This window comes from Diabrotica virgifera, chromosome 1 (genome assembly GCF_917563875.1).
Source record: "Diabrotica virgifera virgifera chromosome 1, PGI_DIABVI_V3a".
NCBI classification, from domain to species: domain Eukaryota; kingdom Metazoa; phylum Arthropoda; class Insecta; order Coleoptera; family Chrysomelidae; genus Diabrotica; species Diabrotica virgifera.
In genome coordinates this window covers 229,162,411-229,180,449 of record NC_065443.1, presented here as the reverse complement: position 1 = coordinate 229,180,449, position 18,039 = coordinate 229,162,411, and the positions used below count along the sequence as shown (strand labels likewise).

Sequence of the window (18,039 nt, the reverse complement as noted above, 5' to 3'; positions counted from 1 at the left end):
TACAAAAGGAAGAGACCGAGAAGAAAGTCACTACAATGTTGTGACAAAAGCATGTATACTAAATGAATGGCCAAAGTATAAGATGTGGAACTATCTGCTAAGAAACCATCGTTACAAAATCGAAGACTAAAACGATTTAGGATTTTTGAAGTTGGCGAAATAAAAAATTTGGCTTCTAGAATTGATCCAATCAAATATTATGTACCTGTCGAAGACATTTTTGAGATAATTGAAGCAGCTCTCGTTGCTATTGTTCATGGAGGTCGGGATAGGTTGAAGCCTGAAACCGCCAGAAAATACGCAAATATAACAATTTATATGAACAATACTTTTATACCAACGTGTGAAACCTGCCAACGGAAGAAGAGTAAAAATATAAAAGCAAAGAGGGGTCTTGTACCGAAACCTATATTGCATTCAGAAATGAATAGTCACTGTCAAGTAGATTTGATCGATATGCAATCACAAGAGGATCACAGCTACAAGTTTATTATGGTTGTTCAGGAGTTGAGATCGGAAAATAAACAATCTGGTGCTGAAGAGGCCGGTCTTATTGGAGAACATCAAATTTTGTTAGCTAGAGAGGAAGCATACGAGAGTTTAAACAAATGAAATTATTTACCGAGTAGCTGAATCTGTAAATTACTGAAAATTTTAGTAAAAATTAGTTTTGACTGAAATATGTTTAGTTTCAACTAGAATTAACTGATAATATTTGATAGTTCTAGATTTCACTAGTTAAAACTAGAATTGTCTAAATCTCTTAGTTAAAACTAGTTTTTCCTAGTAAATTCGGGTTTTAACTGAAATCGGGTTTTTACTGTAACATATACAATAAATAAGAAATATACAGTGTACAATGTGGTGTTAGATTGTAACTTTGAGCCACTGGCGAAGCGTCCATGTAACCACTGTTACCATTGGTAACAGTTAAAAATCTTACAAATAAATATTTTATGACGATGAATAATTCTATTTACCATTATTTTTACCAATAGAAATATATTATTATATTATGTGGTAATAGTACCTAACTCAGTAAATGGCCAACTACTCGTAGACACGAAAATATTGGCGAGTTTATGTGACTCAGTTGCACTTTATTATACTCTGTTACCAGACTCATTTCTGGTTACAATAGTTATATACCCACGCTGGCGCTCGGGACCGGCTAGTGACTGAAAATTTTGAAGAAGCGACGGCATAAGCGCGCTGTGTATGAGTAGCGCTGTTACCACATTTAAAATTGGTGACAGTACCTATAAAAAGTATGCGTGCAGTTAACCATGGATGAGTGTCGCTTCTTAATCGATCAACTACTTGAAAAGTAATTCTCCTTGTATAATTTTGAAGAAAAAAAAATGAGATTAAAAATGAAAGACCTATTTTAAACAATTTAAAAAGGAATCAACAAAAGTAGTTCAATATTTTAAATTTAGTTGGTACAGTAAAAATCCTTGGGTTATATTATGGTTGCAAGAAAAATATACTGTATTGTTGGCCATGTCTTCTGGTTTCTACAGAAAAATGGGTGGACTAGGTTCACGATTTAAATGGTGTTAGATTTTTAAAAAGGAGACATGAAATTTCTCCGTTACCTACATGTAAGATGTATACCCAAGTTGATTCAGTTTAGCAAAACAAAAATCAAAAGTTCCTTAACCAAGCTTTTAAAGCAAATATTGCTAAACATGAGTTTGTTAAAAAAATAGATAGGTATATCCTTAGCACACTTATAATAGATATTGTATGTTATTGGGCCAAACAAGAACTAGCGTTTCGTGGTCATTTTGAGTGCGACGACTCTGAAAATCGAGGCAATTACAGGGTATTGTTAACATTAATTGCCAAAAAAAAAAATTTATCAACATCTAGAAACATCTGTTTTTGCGAGAGTTTCAAGTGATATACAAAATGATATTATTGACGCTACACTCACTGGCACAAAATTCCGCCACCCAAAATTTTTGATTAAGTTTGACAATATATAACTTTATTATTTGTGCTCCGATTTTCAAGATTCTTGCACCAGTTTGTAGGTACATGTATTCATATTGTTTGGTATTATTCCGGTAACAAAAAATTTTGCTTGCATGTCATTGTACGGGGGTGAAAGGATGCGTTGTATTTTCTCCTAATTTTAAAAAATTCTGTGGAGAAATGGAATAGCTGATTTTTTCTCATAGTCCTGTCATATTTTCCCGGAGGCATCACCAACATTTTGTTTTTTGAATTATCCGAATATCTTTTTTCTTGTAAGAGCTGTACCATTTTTTGTAAATAAAAACACTGACTCATACAATTGGCCTCCAGAAAATTTGGTACAGTTATGGCCCTGGTAGAGGAATATCGCGCTATTCCCCAGGCAAGGAAAACACATCTTTATTAGATGCTAAACAGATTGTGAGCAGTCGTTGTTGCAAGAGGTGGACATAACCGCTATTGAATTGTTTTGTTTTGTTAATTTTAGTGCGTTTGATATTTTTAATTAAATAAACCTTCAAAGCAGTGTTTTTAATTACAGCTCTTACAAAAAAAGAGATATTCAGATAATTCAAAAAACAAGACCTTGTATGAAACAAAATCAGCCCTCCAATTGTTCCACAGAATTTTTTAAAGTTAGGAGAAAAATAACGCTTACATTCACCCCCGTATAATGCCATCTAAGCAAATTTTTTTGTTACCGGAATAATAGCAATTGGCATCAATACATGTACTTACAAACTCGTGCAAGAATCTTGAAAATGGAAGTACAAATAATAAAGTTAGACATTGTCAAACTTAATCAAAAATTTTGGGTGGCGGAATTTTGTGCCGGTGAGTGTATATATACATTTAGCCATATCTTCATTTTTTTAAATACGATTTTTTGCATCTGGTTTTGGTAACACTTCAGAAAAAGTCTCGCGTCGCCACTGCATTGAGCCCATGTGTCTTCCTTGATTTCAAACTCATATGAGTATCCAAATGTGTAACGTAGCTGCCTAGGTGTTCTGATGTGTCTCTCTCTCACTTATTAAAGTGTGTGTGTGTGAGAGATCCAAAGTTGGTTATTTTTGCATTGCACTAACGACATTTTGTATTTAATATTTTCCAAAAAAACTAGATTTCTGAAAAAACTAAATAACGCCTCCTAGCTGGCATATTACTTAGGCTGGCTCGAAATTATAACTCTTATACTGACGAAAAAGAGCTGTTTTCAACAAGATTAAGTTTAAAAAATTCGATTTTAGTAGAACCGGAGTTACAGCCATTTGTTCATAACAAGGTTCCCACTCACCCCCACCTATTTGCAAAGGTCGACTTAAACTTATGAAGTCAAATATGCGCAGAATTTCATGAATAATGCGATGATCGGATTTCCAGTGCCCTTTCATTAGGCAAATTTTGTACATTTTGATTTTTTAATTTGTGATATTCAATTGCCCTCTAGCGGTGTAACTGCAATAATTATGAAAACAATTTCGAGGCTTTTTCCTAGGCAACTTTTGTTATAATTTTTTTCTTCTCAAAGCTGTACTTTAACGGTTCCTGAATATGGCCGAGAGCCATTCTTATTGGGACAGCCGGTACATAAAATGGCGTCACCTTACAATGTGTAGAAATATTAAACGATGGCCACTAGTAATTTTTTTTATGGGGTCCTAAATATCGCCAGTATAAACGCTTACCACACATAAATAATAACCCTAATAGGGAATATACTAAACAACGAAGTCAATTTATTAAAAAATTAGGAATAGAGATAGTAAAAAGTTATTTGCAAATTAGGGCTGCATCCTCAGATTTACTTTCTCATATTCGATAAGCTGTTATGAAATACTCTGGAATGCCTAAACAAAACCTACCTAATCCACCACCAGGTAAAAAAGCATTGCAAATACTGCAAGAAAAGGAAAACTAGATATTTTACACACTTTGCAAATGTTGGTTATGAATGGATCCTATCGTAGCCTGTTGTGAGAAGTGTATCAGCAAAAAACTTAGAAACCGTCCTCTTGATTAAATTATATTTTCTGTGTACCTAATTTTGCTGAAATCTTTGTTTTTTAGTAGAGTTTGATTATTGTTTTGATCAGGCTTTGTTAAATAGAAGAATAATTTGGTTTTTGGTAAGTGTAATTATGACGTGATATATATATCACTTGTTTTTGGTCTACAGAATAAGCCAAATAAAAACGGAACATATGCATTTAATACAGTGTATCGGAACTACATTTGAAATAGTCGACCAATATAAAAGTTTGACACACATAAATCATAGCAACTCAATTACCTGTCTCCTTTTAGGCTAAGGGTACGGCCAGACAAGCGACAATTTACGGCGCCATAAGAGCAGTAAAATGAAGCGCGAAAATGGGTCCCGCGGTGAGTGTAGTGGATGGCCAGACTGAGCTGTAAAATATCACGAAGCAATATCGAACGGGTCCATCTTCCTCGTCGTGTCGCAAACGAATGACCTGGGTCTAAATTTGTAGCTCATCTAGCCACAACCACGACCAAAACACTGTATTTACACCTCGCGACACGCCGTAATTTACATCCTCGTCTGGTGATGCTTTTTACTGCAGCTACTGCCGCTTCATTTTACTGCTGTTACAGCGCCGTAAGAGCAGTAAAATGAAGCGGCAGTAAAAAGCATGATCAGATGGGGATGTAAATTACGACGTGTCGCTAGATGTAAATACAGTGTTTCGGTCGTTGTTGTGGTTAATTGAGCTACAAATTTGGATCCAGGTCCATTCGTTTGCGACATGACGCCGAAGATGGGCCCGTTCGATGTTGCTGCGCGATATTTTACAGCTCAGTCTGGCCACCCACTACACATTTATGTATGTCGAATTTTTATATTGGTCGACTATTTCAAATGTAGTTCCGATACACTGTATTAACTGCGTATGTTCCGTTTTTATTTGGCTTATTCTGTACATATTTTAATGCATAAACAAACAAAATATTTTCATCAGGAAAAGAGCCTATAAATAATTAGGTTTACTCAAAAACAAATGATCAAAAATAATTTAGTATAGCTTAAACTACTAATGAAATAAATTTTAATAGATCCAAAATGACACAAAATCTAGGCATCGGATAAAAAAGTTTATTTGAAGAAAGTGTATTTTTTTTTTGTTCTTCTTAATGGCGGTACAGGCTCGTTTTGTTAATATTGTATTTAATTACAGAGTAATTTCCACATATTAATATATTTTTCAAATTGGGCCATTCTGAGTTTTCTTAAATGGAACACCCTGTATTTTTGTATTGTAGTGAAATGATATTTTATAGTACTTTTTTATTTCTTAAGCATTCCCTATACCTAACTGCTTTAATTTGTGAGTTATTGGTGATTCAAGCTAAACATTAATTGCAACAAAAAATACGTAAAATTTTATTAGGTTGGCCGTGAAAATACTCAATCCCAAATAATTTTTCAGAAATAAATACATATTAATCCAGACTGGTCCTTAAAATTACCAATAATGGTTTAGCTATCGAAATACCTACTTAGTTAAGATTGTTGGTGCGATTAACAATTAAGCACAAATTAAAGCAGTTAGGTATAGGGAATGCTTAAGAAATAAAAAAGTACCATAAAATATCATTTCATTACAATACTAAAATACAGGGTGTTCCATTTAAGAAAACTCAGAAAATACTCATTCCGAGTTTCGACCAACCCTGTATACTAAAATTAAAAATTTAGCTATACTAATGATTCTTAACAATAGTAGAGTATATTAAAAATCATTTGAACGTAAGTAGAGTTTTAGATGTCAAACTACTACAATTCTGCAGGGTGTGAATATTGCTACGAAATTAATAAAAAAACGTAATTATCTTTTAAAATACCCTGTATAATATTACAAAACCTTATATTTTAAGAAAGAAGACATCGAAGAGAATTCAAAAATGTAAAAATATACAGGGTGTCCCATTTAAAAAAACGAAGTTATAAGCAACTTCCGGTATAACCGGAAGTTGCAAAGAGATGAAAATATTTTCATTTAATAGATCATCCTTCAAAACCCCCTTATTCCAATTTTCATGATTCTGTTGCCTTTAGTTCTCGAGATATTTCTAATAGGCCAGTTATCTGCCTCACCCTGTACAGGGTGTCCCGAAAAGATTGGTCATAAATTATACCGCACATTCTGGGGTCAAAAATAGTTCGATTGAACCTAACTTACCTTAGTACAAAATGTGCTCATAAAAAAAGTTACAGCCCTTTGAAGTTACAAAATGAAAATCGATTTTTTTCAATATATCGAAAACTATTAGAGAATTTTTATTGAAAACGAACATGTATGATTCTTATGTCAGAAACATCTTAAAACAAAATAATAGTGAAATTTGTCCACCCGATAAAAATTTTATGGGGGTTTTGTTCCCTTAAACCCCCCAAACTTTTGTGTACGTCCCAATTAATTCATTATTGTGGTACCATTAGTTAAACACAACGTTTTTAAAACTTTTTTGCCTCTTAGTATTTTTTCGATAAGCCAGTTTTTATCGAGATGCGGCTTCTTTTTTAATATATTTATATAAAAATTTTCTGTGGGTTTTGCTCCTTTAAATCCCCCAAATGTTTGTGTACCTTCCAATTAAACTATTATTGTGGTACCATTAGTTAAACACAGTGTTTTTAAAACTTTTTTGTCTCTTGGTCTTTTTTTGATAAGTCACCTTTTATCGAGATGTGGCTTCTTTTTCAAAATATACATAACAATGTAAATTGTAAATAAATTTTCAGATTGTTAACAGGTCTCTATAATCGTAATACTTAACCATATACAAATATGTGGTGGATTCGACCAATATTCAAAATATTTCGATAAACACTAGCTTATCGAAAAAGTACTAGGAGGCAAGAAAGTTTTAAAAACATTGTTTTTAACTAATGGTAATACAATATTAATTTAATTCGAACGTACACAAATGTTTGGGCGGGTTTAAGGAAACAAAACCCCCATAAAATTTTTATGGGGTGCACAAATTTCACTTTAAGTTTTTTTTAAGATGTTGCTGCCATAAGAATGCCACATGTCCATTTTCAATAAAAAATCTTCAAGAGTTTTCGATATATGAAAAAAAATCGATTTTCATTTTGTAACTTCAAAGGGCTGTAACTTTTTTTGTGTGCACTATTGTATATAGGTAAGTGAGGTTCAATCAACCTATTTTTGACCCCAGAATCTGTGGTATAATTTATGACCAATCTTTTTGGGACACCCTGTATAAGTAATGGATGTGACCATCACAGTTTGGTTTTTTATTACTTAAAATTTGATACTTTCGATGTTAAAACTTGTTTTACTAACATTAAAGCAAATTCTTAATATCTTGTCTCTTATCTAAAATCATCAGCATGGCAACGTCAATGTAAAAGGAGCTTCTCAATTTTGTCCAGACTACAGTGTTGCCGATACTCCAAAAGGACATCGCACACATCTTATGGAAAATATAATGTCACTCAAATTCAATAAAATTTATACGATTAGATTCGTTTTAATATAACGATCAATTCTTATCATTGCGCCAACTCTTAATTATGATTAATTACGGCGCAAATTGCAATTAAAGTTTATCGAAATCACATTTTTGTAGTCCATAAAATGTTAGTTTACAATCATTATTGCTCTGAGTGCTATTCATAACAGCTTAAATCCCGCTGGGCCTAAGCGGATTAGTGAAACTAATCCGCTGATTTATGGAGTACCGAAAATCTGGGTATTTTAAAATATTTTTTCTCTCTCTAACTTATGTACCTACCCATTTGATTTCAGATTTATTTATATCAATTTCTGCTCTTATTTTTGAAAATAGAGAGTTGGCGCAATGATAAGATTTGATCGTTAATTTCAAACGAATCTATTGGTATAAATTTTATTGAATTTGAGTGACATTATATTTTCCATAAGATGTGTGCGATGTCCTTTCTTTAAACTATAAATATATACAAAGTTGCTTTAATTTATTAGTGAAGGCCCATTGAAATTTTAAGTACCTAGTTAACTAATTTATATATTTAAGAATTTTTTTATATTATCTTTCTAACAGTGTCATTGACTAACAATCGAATACTAAAGTAGGGAAAACATTTTCAGAATATGTCTATAAACTTTGTAATTTTAGATATCTGACAACCTTGATTCGAAAGCCGGTCTCTTTGATATCAATATGACTGCTGATTATGTTGGAAAATTATTAGTGGATAAACTGTACTTACGGTGACACACGTGCGAAAAAGGTCGTCGAGCCATAAACTCGCGTACCTACTTATGTGTCTGTCGCCCCTTTTAGTCTATAGTCAATACTGACAAAGCTATTCAAATTATTTATAAGCCAAAAATTACTCTACTTTAGAAAAATGTTTTTGCAATTGCAAAAATGAGTTTTTTTTAATTTTTTAAACATATCGAAAATATAAGTCTTCTTCTTTCATGTGGTAGCCGCAGATTCTATGTACCTATCATTATTATTTTCTGCGCAATAACATTGCAAAAAAAGCTTTGCGGAATAAACAAATTGAATAAAATTTAAACTAATTGACTACTTGATTCAACTTTTCATGCAAAATCAAAGCCCTAGGTTTATTTTTGGAAAAATTATAACAAATTTTTTATTTTCGAAATTGTATCACTGTTTTGCAATTCCCAAAGCAACTAATGATCAGATTAAAATTCAAAAGTTGCCATTTTAAACCTTTGCCCATCTACTAAAAGATGAATATTCTAAAACAAGTACATAATAATTGGACTTCGTATTTCGTAAGCCCTAGTTTTTCACCCAAAGGAATCGAAAATAGAACTGGAAGTCGATATTTAAACTCTTCATGTAACTTTGCGTCAACTGATATGCGATTTTACTAATTTTGAGCCATTTTTACTAAACTTTGGGTCATCATTGTTTAAACAGAAACGACTTCAAAACCGGAACTAAAGATTCAAACTCAACTTTTCAATACGCTTCGATTGATGTGTTACATCTATTTCTGCGACTATAATAGCACTTCTGGTTAGAACTTTTTAACCGGAAATAATATAAAACCCAAAATTTTACATTTGTTCTCATCTTGCTAAGGCACGTCGAATGATATATCGCTTATACTATTTTCGACTTTAACACAGTACTTACGGTTGCAACTCTAAAACCGGAAGTCCGATGTCAAACTTCTCATCTTTACTACCATCATTAGAGCCTACATAAAAGCATAAGAGCTACCGTAAAACAAGTATTGGAGTTCCAACCTACAGGAAAACGGAAACAGGGGAGACCGATAAATACATGGAAGAAAACAATTATTAAAGAAGCAGAAAACGTCGGCCTAACCTGGAAAGAAGTCAGAGAAAAAGCACAAAATCAGTAAAAATGGAGAGTGACAGTAGATGCCCTATGTTCCAGTGGGAACAAAGAGGATAAATAAAAATAATAAAAAATTATGTTCCTGAACTATGTATCATCAGAATTTATGTATCATTATTGTTTCTGAGCAATGACATTGCAAAAAAAGCTCTGTGGGGTAAACAAAGAGATTTTCTATTATACCATTCTTATTGGAGTACAAGTCATATACTTTACTCCAAAAAACATCCAAGCTCCCAGGTCGTTCCTAGTGCCATCTCTTAATAAGCAAGCTTTTCGAGATGGACTGAATTTTCTATTGCCATCAGAACTTTATAACATCAATTTGGTTTGTTATCAATCTGATATATTATCTCAAATGGAAAACTGTAAACAGGTAGATGCTATATACACAGATTTTTCCAAGGATTTTGATCGTGTTGATCACCAAATATCTACTTTTGGACAAATTAATTAATGTAGGCTTTCATGACACGTTTGTTGAATGGATTAAAAACTCTGCATATAGGGGAGTGCAATTAGAACGAAAACATGCATTGTTTCGGAATAATTCAAACAAGCTTATATTTTTCTAAAACTTTTTATTGTTAGTTTATATACATGTTAAAGTAAAAAGTTCTACTCGCAGATTTGGCCGCTAATTGTTTATTAATTGTTTAAGCAATAACAATTGATTTGTATAAATAATATAAAAATATCGTTGAATTCATCATTTTACTTTGATCAAATATGTTTCTATTTTGTTTTTGGTTATGCTGAATTCGAATATGGCATTACAATTTGATAAGTTGGGATGTTTTAAGTGTAAACACAGCTTAAAGTGAGTTGGTAGCTCTGAGAGAGATGGCCATCTGGCACTTACTGTTCTGCGGTGATGTTCCATGCGGACTGACAGGTAGGGCAGAGAACAACGGGGCAAAGACAGTAGTTATAGAAAAACTGAATGTAAAATGTATTGAATAACATATTAGTAATAAATATGAATTATTCCATCGACAGTGGTCTTATTAATTAAACAATGGTTAAGGTACTTGAGGACATATCAATGGCGACGAGGATAAAAGTGGTAACGAAGTAAATACTAATTGTTTTATGTAAACCGATGTCCGGTACCTTTGTTAGTGAATCAAGATGGCGAACAAAAAGTTCGAAGAATTTATTCCAGATTTACAACCGTGGACTATTTACGAAGAAAGATTGGAACAACATTTTGTGGCAAATGGGGTTGAAGAGGAAGCTATTAAAGTGGCGATCCTAATCAGTTCGGTAAGTGCACCCACATACACCTTGTTGAGAGATCTATGTTTTCCAGAAGCTCCCAAAACCAAAACATTTGCAGAATTATCACAGTTATTAGCTACCCATTACGGAGGTCAAGTGAGTACATGGAGAGAGAGATGTACATTTTTTGACCTGCGGCAAGAAACTGAGGAAAAAATAGCGGACTGGTATGCTAGGATAAGAAGTGCTGCAGTTACGTGCAAGTTTGGGGCAGATCTAACCAAAGTGCTGCTAAATAAGTTCGTGAGTGGTATGTGTCCTAGTAAAATTCTCGACAGATTATGCGAAGAGGATGAAAAGGCGACGGTGGAGCAGATGGTGAGTTTGGCAATGAAGACAGAAAATGCTATTATGGCTTCAAAAACAAGCTCGAGGTCAACTGTAAATGTTCACGTGATAGATCATCAGCAAGCTTCGTCATCGTCGAGTTCTCGAGTTCGTCGGCAGGGACAGGATGGAGGTTGGCAACATGGGACAAGGCGGACAATGCATGGCAGCTCAAACGTCAATGTAAATTCAAGTGTCAATCAGATGTCGAAATGTAAGATATGTGGAAATAAACACAAAAATAGTTGTAAATATAAAGATTACATTTGTAATATATGTAAAAAAATTGGGCACTTGGCTAGGGTCTGTTTGGCACATAAAAATAGTGTTAATTTTATAGATAGTGAGGCGGAAGAGGACATTTATACATTAGACAGCATAGAATCAAGAATTGTTGATCTGTGCCATGTACAAGTCAAGGTAGACAATCCCTTTAAAATCCAGGTAAAGATTGAAGGCAAAATATATGAGATGATCATTGATAGTGGCGCTGGTATAAGTGCAATCACAAAAGAAACATATATAAATAATTTTTCTCATTTTAGGCTAACCAGTGATGATCTGTTGCTAAAAAGTTATGAAGGTAGTGTCTTTTCACCAGAGGGATATTTTATAATAGATATGGGCTATAAAAGCAAGAAAATACCAGTAAAGCTATACGTTGTTCAAAAAGGTTCTGCAAATATTCTAGGGAGAGACTGGATAAAGGCCTTCAATATTAGGCTTGAAATGATGAATCAAATTGTAAGTAATAGTAAAATTCTAGATCTAATAAACAGTTTTTCAAACGTATTTACTAGTAAGTTAGGAAACTTTAATCATAAGGAAATTTCAATTAAAGTTGTGGAAAATGCTAAACCAGTTTTTTGCAAGCACAGAGCTGTTCCTTTAGCCTATGCGAAAGAGGTAGAGTTAGAGTTAGATAGGTTAGAGAAAGAGGGAGTAATAGAATTAATAGACAATTCAGATTGGGGAACACCTTTAGTCTTTGTTCAAAAATCAAATGGGAAAATACGAATATGTGGGGATTACAAAACAACAATAAATAAACATTTAGAAGATGTGAAATATCCACTTCCAAAAATTGATGAATTATGGAATAAACTAAAAAAAGGTCAACGTTTTTCAAAAATTGATTTACAACTAGCTTATATGCAGTTCTCCTTAAATATTGAATCAAGTAAGTTGTTAGCGTGGAACACTCACAGGGGTTTGTACGCAGTTAAAAGATTACCATTCGGAATAAAATCAGCAAGTAGTATATTTCAACGAGAAATTGAAAATCTCTTTAAGGGCATGAAAAATGTAACAAATTTTTTAGATGATATAATAGTAACGGGGGAAACAGCAGAAGAACATATGACTAACTTGAGGGAAGTTCTTAGCAAACTTGAAAAGGCTGGGCTGACAGTTTGTAAAGAAAAATGTGTATTTTTTAAAGAGGAAGTTGAATACTTGGGGTACAAAATATCAAAAGAAGGCCTTAAGAAAACAGATAGTAAAATTGCTGCAATAATAAATGCACCTAAACCAGAAAATATAACAGAAGTTAGAGCTTTTACAGGGCTAGTAAATTATTACCATAAATTTATACCTCGGGCTGCCCAGATCTTAGAACCAATATACAAGCTTTTAAAAGGTAATGTAAAGTTTTTCTGGTCAAAAGAATGTGAAAGGGCATTCAATATTATAAAAGATATAATAGCATCAGATAATTGTTTAGTTTATTTTGACCCTGACCTTCCAATAATAGTAACAACAGATGCAAGTGACAAGGGTATTTCAGGCATGTTAAGCCAAGTTAAAGAGGGAGAGGAGAGAACAGTAGCATGTGTGTCAAGAACTCTCATGCCAGCAGAAAAAAAATATTCTACAGTTGAAAAAGAGGCTTTAGCAGTTCATTTTACCATAAATAAATTTTACCAGTACCTCTGCTGTAATAAGTTTAAATTAAGGACAGATCAAAAAGCGCTAGTTGCATTATTTGGAGAACACAGGAGCATCCCTAAAATGTCCGCAAACAGGATACAAAGGTGGGCTTTATTTTTGTCATCGTTTGACTACAGTATTGAACATATCAAGGGAATAAACAATCCTGTAGCTGATTATTTATCAAGGTCACCAGTGCAGGTTACGGGAACAGTAGAGGAACCAGCGGAAGGAATGACATATATTCATTTCACGGAGTCTATAGAATACTGGCCAATTAACAACAAAGTACTTAGAGAAGAAACAGACAAAGATGGCATTTTAAGGGCAATAAAGATGTATATTAAAACGGAAAGATGGCCCAAACATTTAAGTGATGAAATAATGCCATTTTACCATAAACGACAAGAGTTGTATTTAGATGAGCACATAATAATGTGGGGACATCGTATTGTGGTACCATCAAGTCTAAGACCACAAATCCTCGATGAGCTCCATGCAGGACATTTTGGAATAGTCAGGTGCAAGTCATTAGCGAGATCATATGTTTACTGGCCTAAAATAGATTCCGACATAGAGCATAGGGTAAAAAGTTGTGGTCCATGTTTAAAGAATAGAGACAACCCTCCATCAGAGTTTTCACCGTGGCCTGAAGTGGACAAAGTATTTGACAGAGTGCATATAGATTTTTTGCAATTAAAAAGCAAGTTGTGCTTAATATTGGTGGATGCTTACAGCAAATGGGTAGAGGTATTTCCTATGAGTAGGGCGACAGCAGCAGAAACGCAAGAAAAACTAAGGGAAGTTTTTGCCAGAATGGGACTACCAAGGTTATGTGTGAGTGACAATGGACCTCAACTAGTTGACAAAACCATGGAAATATTCTTTAAGAAAAATGGGATTAAGCATTTAACAGGGGCACCTTACCATCCATCCAGCAACGGAGCTGCAGAACGGTATGTCAGGACATTTAAAATGAAGCTGAAAACAGCCCTAGATGATCCAAGAAACTCTGGTATTCCACTGTCTACATTAATATCAAGATATTTACTAACATATCGCAACACAAAACACCCAGTAACAGAAAAGTCACCAGCTGAACTTGTATATAATAGATCATTGCGAACAAGAATATCAATGATGGCCGAAAAGCCCAGTAAAGAACAGCAAAATATTTCTATAAAGGAGAAAAGATGTTTTGAAATAGGAGAAAGGGTTATGGTAAGAGACTATAGGGAAACAAACCGAAAGTTGTGGGTGGCAGCTAAAATAATAAATAAAGTAGGTAAGAAAACTTATTATTGCAGATTAGATAGTGGTCAGGTATGGAAGCGTCATACGAATCAGGTAGGCAGGTGTAGCACTGAGTTTGCAAACAACAGGGAAAATGAACTTGACAGTAACAATGACTTTCAATATATAAAACTACCAAACGTAGTACATCCGGTAGGTGAGAGTATAACACAATCTGAATCAAATTTGGAGAAGTTAACGATGGAAACCCAAGGTGAGCCAGTTTTGCTGGACATGGCTACTTCTTCAGGCACTGGCAACAGATCATCAACTGATACAGTTTACAGGTCAGATAATGAACAAAACATTATTGTTGATTATCCATCTGATAATATGTCTCAAACAGGTAGAAGCAGACGCGTTACAAATATGCCAAAGAAATACAATGATTTCATTCTAGAGTAAGTCAAAAAAAAAAAAAAAAAAAATTGTTCAGTTAGGTTTTACATAATCATATTAATCATATTTGGGTAGATATAAATTAAGGGTGAGGGTGATAAGTTGGGATGTTTTAAGTGTAAACACAGCTTAAAGTGAGTTGGTAGCTCTGAGAGAGATGGCCATCTGGCACTTACTGTTCTGCGGTGATGTTCCATGCGGACTGACAGGTAGGGCAGAGAACAACGGGGCAAAGACAGTAGTTATAGAAAAACTGAATGTAAAATGTATTGAATAACATATTAGTAATAAATATGAATTATTCCATCGACAGTGGTCTTATTAATTAAACAATGGTTAAGGTACTTGAGGACATATCACAATTTGAAAATTTTTATACAGAAGCTCTTATACAGTATGTATGAGTACCTAGGAACCACATGGAAAACTTTGTTATTATCAATTTTACGAAAAAAAGTTATTCTTCATAAAATACTCTGGATAGTCAAAAATCTAAAACTCAACCACCAGATATAAAAAAAGCATTTTTCAAAATTAAAAATTTTAAAAATTTATTTTTAAACCATTTTTTTTTCAAAAATAAGCATGTTGAATCGATGAACCTTACAGATAATATAAACACTAAACACAACATAAATAAAGCAACTTGTGAAGCGGTAATGATTAATTCTATGATATTAATATTCTATGATATTAATTCATATTTAAGTTGTTAATTAGAGGGTGATTTTCCCGATATTTTTATGCCAAAACAAAAGGTACCAACTGTATTTTGAGCGTAACTTGCTTACATTTGATGCTAGAATATTTTTTATAAAAATGGAAATAAAGCTTAAAAACGTTGTAATGAGTTTTTTCCAAAAAGTGCTTCATTTTTTGGTTATTTCACGTTGAAAGATATTTATTTGAAGTTTGGCGAATATGAACCTATTTTTCTTTAGCTATAACTCTGCTTCTACTAGGTCTAGAGACTTCATGTGTACTCCATTTTTTTCACTTTTTTACAACCTATAATTTTGCTAAGAATGGTTTTTTCGATAAAATACTTACTTTTGAATTATTTGCGAAAAATTGTCTAAAAACGTGTTTGTTTTGTTGAAAAATGAACATATTCACTCGCAAATAACTCGAAAAGTATCGACTTAGTGAAAAAACTTTATAGAATAAAAGTTGCTTAGAATTAGTAAGTTTATCGAATTTTGGACTTACATATTTTGAACGTATGTTTTTCACCCCCGAGAAGGTAGTGAAAATCACCCCCAGGGCAACAGCACACATCCGCACAATATCACTTTTTTTATTTGACATGTTGACTATGGGTATGCCAAATTTTATGTCAATCCAAGCGGATCTTTAAAATTTACAGCAAAAACCGTGAAATAATGTACTAAGGTAGGTTGTGTAGATCCTTATTAATTAAAAGATTTAATGTTGCTGATTTTATTGATATATTAATCTAAAAATGCTCAATTTGTGGGTTAGGCCACTGTTGCTCTGAGCACCTCATATAAAAAAGGAAATAAAAAAAATTGCGAAAACTATCGAGAAATCAGTACCATCTATAGGTAGACCGTATGGAAAGACCATAAAGGAAAAATTAGTAACAGGATAAAATCAGAGAAGACCAGGCAAGATTCACAGTAGGGAAAGCATGCATAGATCACATATACAAGGTCGAACAACTAATAGAAAAAATAATTGCCAAAAATAGATCTGTCAAACCAAGCTGTGGGAATCAATAAAAGACATCGAAGTCCCACGAAGATTAATAACAGCAGTAAAAGCACTCTACAAGAATAACGCAGTAGCAATCAAAAGGGACAATAGAATATGCAGTCCATTTAAGATGACAAAGGGACTACTACAGGGCTGCTTGACATCCCCTATCCTGTTCAAAATATTCCTGGAAACCATGGACAAGAAAGTGCGAACGAATGGGTATACCGGTAAGGAGCGAATATCTATACACCGATTTTGCTGACCACCAAATAGTGATCGCACAAGATAAAGATGACCTCAGTTTTATGATGAGAAAACTGGAACAGGAATATACAAAGAATGGGATGGAAATAAACCTAAAGAAAACTGAATACCTAACAACGGAGAATACAGAAATAAAACAACTGAAAATAGACACAGGTAAACACATCAGAGGAACAGATAAGTACAAGTATCTAGGTTTTATAATATCAAACAAAGGAAAACTGAGGAAGATATAAAAAATAGACTAGGACAAACAAGAGATTGCATATGAAAACTGAACCAGATATTGTGGGATAAGAACATGGGCATAAAAACAAAAAGAAGAATATATTATAATACCATGACAAGGAGTATCCCACTTATGGGTGTGAAAATTGGACAATAAATAAGAAAACCAAAAGTACAATAAGACGAACAGAGATGAAATTCCTAAGGAGAAACTGCAGAGTAACACGGAGAGATAGAATAAATAACATAGGGATTAAGAGAATACTGGGAGTGAACTCAGACATAATAGACTACATTGAAAAGAAGAGATTAACCTGGTACATACATGTCAGAAGAGGAGACCAAAAGCGTTGGAACAAGGAAGAGAGGCAGACCCCGAAGATCTTCCAAAGATGAAGTCTACAGGAAGGGGGCTGGCAAGACAGAAAGAGCTGGAAAGAACGGTTGAGTGAAGGAATACAGTGAAAACTGTAGAAATCCTTATATAAATTTTAAAACATATTATTATGACAGATGCTCCAAACAAATGAGAGTCAATGAAAAGCCCTATACTCAATTCTTTCTTTGTTAATGCCTCAACACACTCAACTCAAATAAGAAAAAGTTATTCTTATTTCTACTAAGTACATACTTCTACTACTAAATATTTTGTTATGACTTGTACTAACCTTTTTCAGATTTTTGGTTTTCTTCAAATGGTTTTGTTTCAAAGTCTAAAGAATCATATGTACCACGAGTACTTTCCCTACTAGACTCCTGAACTTCACATTTAAAGCCATAGCCATCCAAAATAGCATCATCCAAATCATTATACTCTATTTCTATTTTAAACGTTTCCTCGGTAATTTCTTCTTTGACTTCCATTGTTGATACACTTGATTTTATGTATGTACTATTCCAATTTTACACCCAAAAAGTGGAAATCACTTCAAATCACGAGTTCTATCAAGGAAACAAGAATGACATTAACAACAAGAAACAACTCAAAGCTCAATCACTCAATCCTCAATTTTATTGTCCATTTTATTTTGTTGGCCGCGTGGCGTGGCACGTGGCGTGGCGACAGTGTTGCCACAGGTCTTGGACAAAATTTCGGTAGGCTGCTGCTAATTTTCAGGTAGAATCGGTCAAATTTCGGTAGATTTTTTCGGTAGAAATCGTCCACTTTCGGTAGTTTTTATTTTTTTGCTATTACATTGCAAAAAAGTGATACTTTAGGTATGGGCAGCAAGTATT

At 33.5% G+C, this 18,039-nt stretch overlaps 1 protein-coding gene across 1 annotated transcript in view; it reads right to left on the bottom strand.

Annotated features, from left to right (window-relative positions):
* Nucleotides 1-17,873, bottom strand: part of LOC126882713 (zinc finger protein 665-like) — a 98,848-nt gene extending 80,975 nt beyond the window's left edge. Inside the window, exon 1 of the mRNA XM_050647706.1 lies at nt 17,472-17,873. Within this exon, the coding sequence (XP_050503663.1) occupies nt 17,472-17,667 (196 nt within the window). The 5' untranslated portion in view covers nt 17,668-17,873. The remainder of the gene's footprint in view (nt 1-17,471) is intronic.
* Between the last annotated feature and the right edge of the window lie 166 nt (nt 17,874-18,039).